The sequence below is a fragment of the Aplysia californica genome, unplaced genomic scaffold (genome assembly GCF_000002075.1).
Source record: "Aplysia californica isolate F4 #8 unplaced genomic scaffold, AplCal3.0 scaffold00197, whole genome shotgun sequence".
Classification (NCBI taxonomy): Eukaryota; Metazoa; Mollusca; class Gastropoda; order Aplysiida; family Aplysiidae; genus Aplysia; species Aplysia californica.
The window spans coordinates 1,067,187-1,069,927 of record NW_004797467.1 but is presented as its reverse complement, the minus strand read 5'-3'; the positions used below and the strand labels follow the sequence as shown (position 1 = coordinate 1,069,927).

At 40.9% G+C, this 2,741-nt stretch overlaps 2 protein-coding genes across 2 annotated transcripts in view; one reads left to right on the top strand and one right to left on the bottom strand.

The window, feature by feature from the left end:
- Positions 1–1,738, bottom strand: part of LOC101856025 (DNA-directed RNA polymerase II subunit RPB1) — a 4,160-nt gene extending 2,422 nt beyond the window's left edge. Inside the window, exon 1 of the mRNA XM_005098942.3 lies at positions 1,628–1,738. Coding sequence (XP_005098999.1) covers positions 1,628–1,676 — 49 coding nt within the window. The 5' untranslated portion in view covers positions 1,677–1,738. The remainder of the gene's footprint in view (positions 1–1,627) is intronic.
- LOC101856429 (endosome/lysosome-associated apoptosis and autophagy regulator family member 2) overlaps positions 1–2,741 on the top strand; it is a 72,935-nt gene that overhangs the window by 22,332 nt on the left and 47,862 nt on the right. The window lies entirely within an intron of this gene.

Below are 2,741 nucleotides of genomic sequence, written 5' to 3'. Positions count from 1 at the left end.
AAAAGTCGCCAGTGGAGACGTAGTCGGCAGTGGTGGGATAATTTACTTCTGTGTTTCCGGTTGGTTCATTGCTGCTCTGTGTGGTCAGGTACTCTACGGGTGTGGGATAGTCTCCTGTGGTTGGTTGATAGTTGCCCTGTGTAGTGAGGAAATCTGCGGACCTGGGATATTTTTGTGTGGTGAGATACTGTGAGGAAGACTCGACTGTGGTTGGTTGATAGTCTCCTGTGGTCAATTGATAGTTGCCCTGTGTAGTGAGATACTCTGCAGACCTAGGATATTTTTGTGTGGTGAGATACTGTGAGGAAGAGTCGACTGTGGTTGGTTGATAGTCTTCTGTGGTCAATTGATAGTTGCCCTGTGTAGTGAGATACTCTGCGGACCTGGGATATTTTTGTGTGGTGAGATACTGTGAGGAAGAGTCGACTGTGGTTGGTTGATAGTCTCCTGTGGTCAATTGATAGTTGCCCTGTGTAGTGAGATACTCTGCGGACCTAGGATATTTTTGTGTGGTGAGATACTGTGAGGAAGAGTCGCCTGTGGTCAGTTGGTAGTTGCCTGAGGTGGTCAGGTAGTCTGGATAGTTCTGGGTTCCTGACACACTTCGTCCTGGAAAAAAGAAAAAAAGGGAAAACTGTTGATAAAACATAAGATGTTCTTTCTGTTGTACAGTGTAGATTTGATTGAACATACACTGCTTTTCCTGAATTCTTTTCTGTTGTCTTCATAATATGTGAAGTTTTATTTTTAATCGTCTCTCTTTGTTCCATAAAACATGCGTTTATCTGTCTAGTTTTTCGAATACAGTTTAGTCTGATGCATTTAAGATACCCCCCCCCCTTTGCACGCACTTACATACACAAGCACATTCTCACACAACGGCACACCTACCTACCTACCTACCTACTTACCTACCTACCTACTTACCTACCTACCTACTTACCTACCTACCTACTTACCTACCTACCTACCTACCTACCTACCCAACCTTCCTATGATAGGCCTCTACACGATTCTTTTTTTTTAAATTTTGTTTTGGTCGTTTAGAGAATATTTTCTGTCGGAAATTACAATTTGCCCACCGTCGAAGTGTCGAAGTTTTGGGGTTTGTTTGTTTCAATTTTTTCATCAAATAAACAAGTACAAAACTAAACGACAAAATTCCCTAGAGATCCGTTCCCATTTTCCTTTAATTCACCTAAAGTCTTTTTTATATTTCACATCTTTAACTTTTGATACATAGTTATTTTCTTGTGGTATTTCTCCCTGATTCTTGATACAAATTTCTTTTCATAAATGTCTTCTTCTTTTATTTGACAATTGACGTCAATGCAGACTTTCGCTATACATTGTTTTCTGTGGCACATACACAAGTTCACATCACGAACATACACACACTGTTAAGTTGTTGGGCTACGGGACCTGTGGCTGGGCCCGACGTTGTTTCCTTGGGAAAGGCACTTCTATACGAATGTTCTATTTGGCTTGATCCTTTCGTAGATGGACCTTCAACTTGGAAGGAAGTCCCGCCACTTAAATAACCAAATAGTGTTGACATGGGCGTAAAACTTGTATTATTTCTCCATTTCACGATAAACGTACACACACATGGCATATATGTACTTACCCGAAGCGCCGGCAAAGAGACAGCAGACGACGAAGATGCTAAAGAACATGGCGGCCGTTGTTCTAGTACTACAAAGTGGAAGAAAGTGATCTCTGCAGCTGCTACTGATCAGTCTTTGACTACTGAAGCCTTTTATTGGAAAATGAATGTTTTTTGTTGTTGATATCTAAAACCGCAAACAATACACAAGTGCATGGAAGTGTATACAGTTTGATGTGAGATTGTTTATTTTCTAAATCGAAAATGACATGTTGTTTTGGAAGTCGTTAAACAAACTCTTTGAGTTCGTGTCACGATCTGCCTTAACTTAATGTAAAGAACTACAGACTTGTTTGCGATGTATGTATGGCAGTGCAATTTGTTTACCAGATAACGAAACTATATTTACAGTTACAGGTTGGAGAGAGGGGAATGGGGAGGGGGTTAAGGTGGGAGCTACTGCGGGCGGTCTGAGGAGGGAGAGTGTGTGTGGGCGCAGGCAGGTAGGTATGTTGGTCGGTCGGTAGGTATGTTGGTCGGTCGGTCGGTAGGTAGGTAGGTATGTAGGTAAATAATGAGATGCAATGATAGATCGTGAGATGAAATATAATATAAATTATGTCGAAGCATACATATATTTTGATTGATAGATAAATAATTAGAAATTAAAAATGATAATGAAAATAATAATGATGGTTGTAGTAGTTACTTAGTAGTAGTAGTGGTATAGTCCAGACAATATCAAATGGACAACTTGTCGACCTCATTACATCGAATCTAAGTGGCGAATCTCTGTGAATTTTGCTTGCGCATCTGAATTCCAAAAGATCTGAAATTTTGTTTGGTGCATGTGCGACAAATATGTATAAAGAGGTGCTGTCTATATAATCATTAGTAATTGATTGCTCATTAAACTCAACACCGCATACATTTTTTTAAAATAGCAAACACAGTGCAACGCTAAAATCATAACAATACAGGGTGTCGTTGCAGGGGCTCAGCCTGAAATTTCAGCGGAGGGGAGGGGGGAGATACAATTTGGTGAAACCCAAAACCGGTGATCAACCGAGTGCTAAATTTGAAGTATAAGCATGTCACTGGGCACCCCACCCCCCCTGCCAGCAGGTCCAAGGCA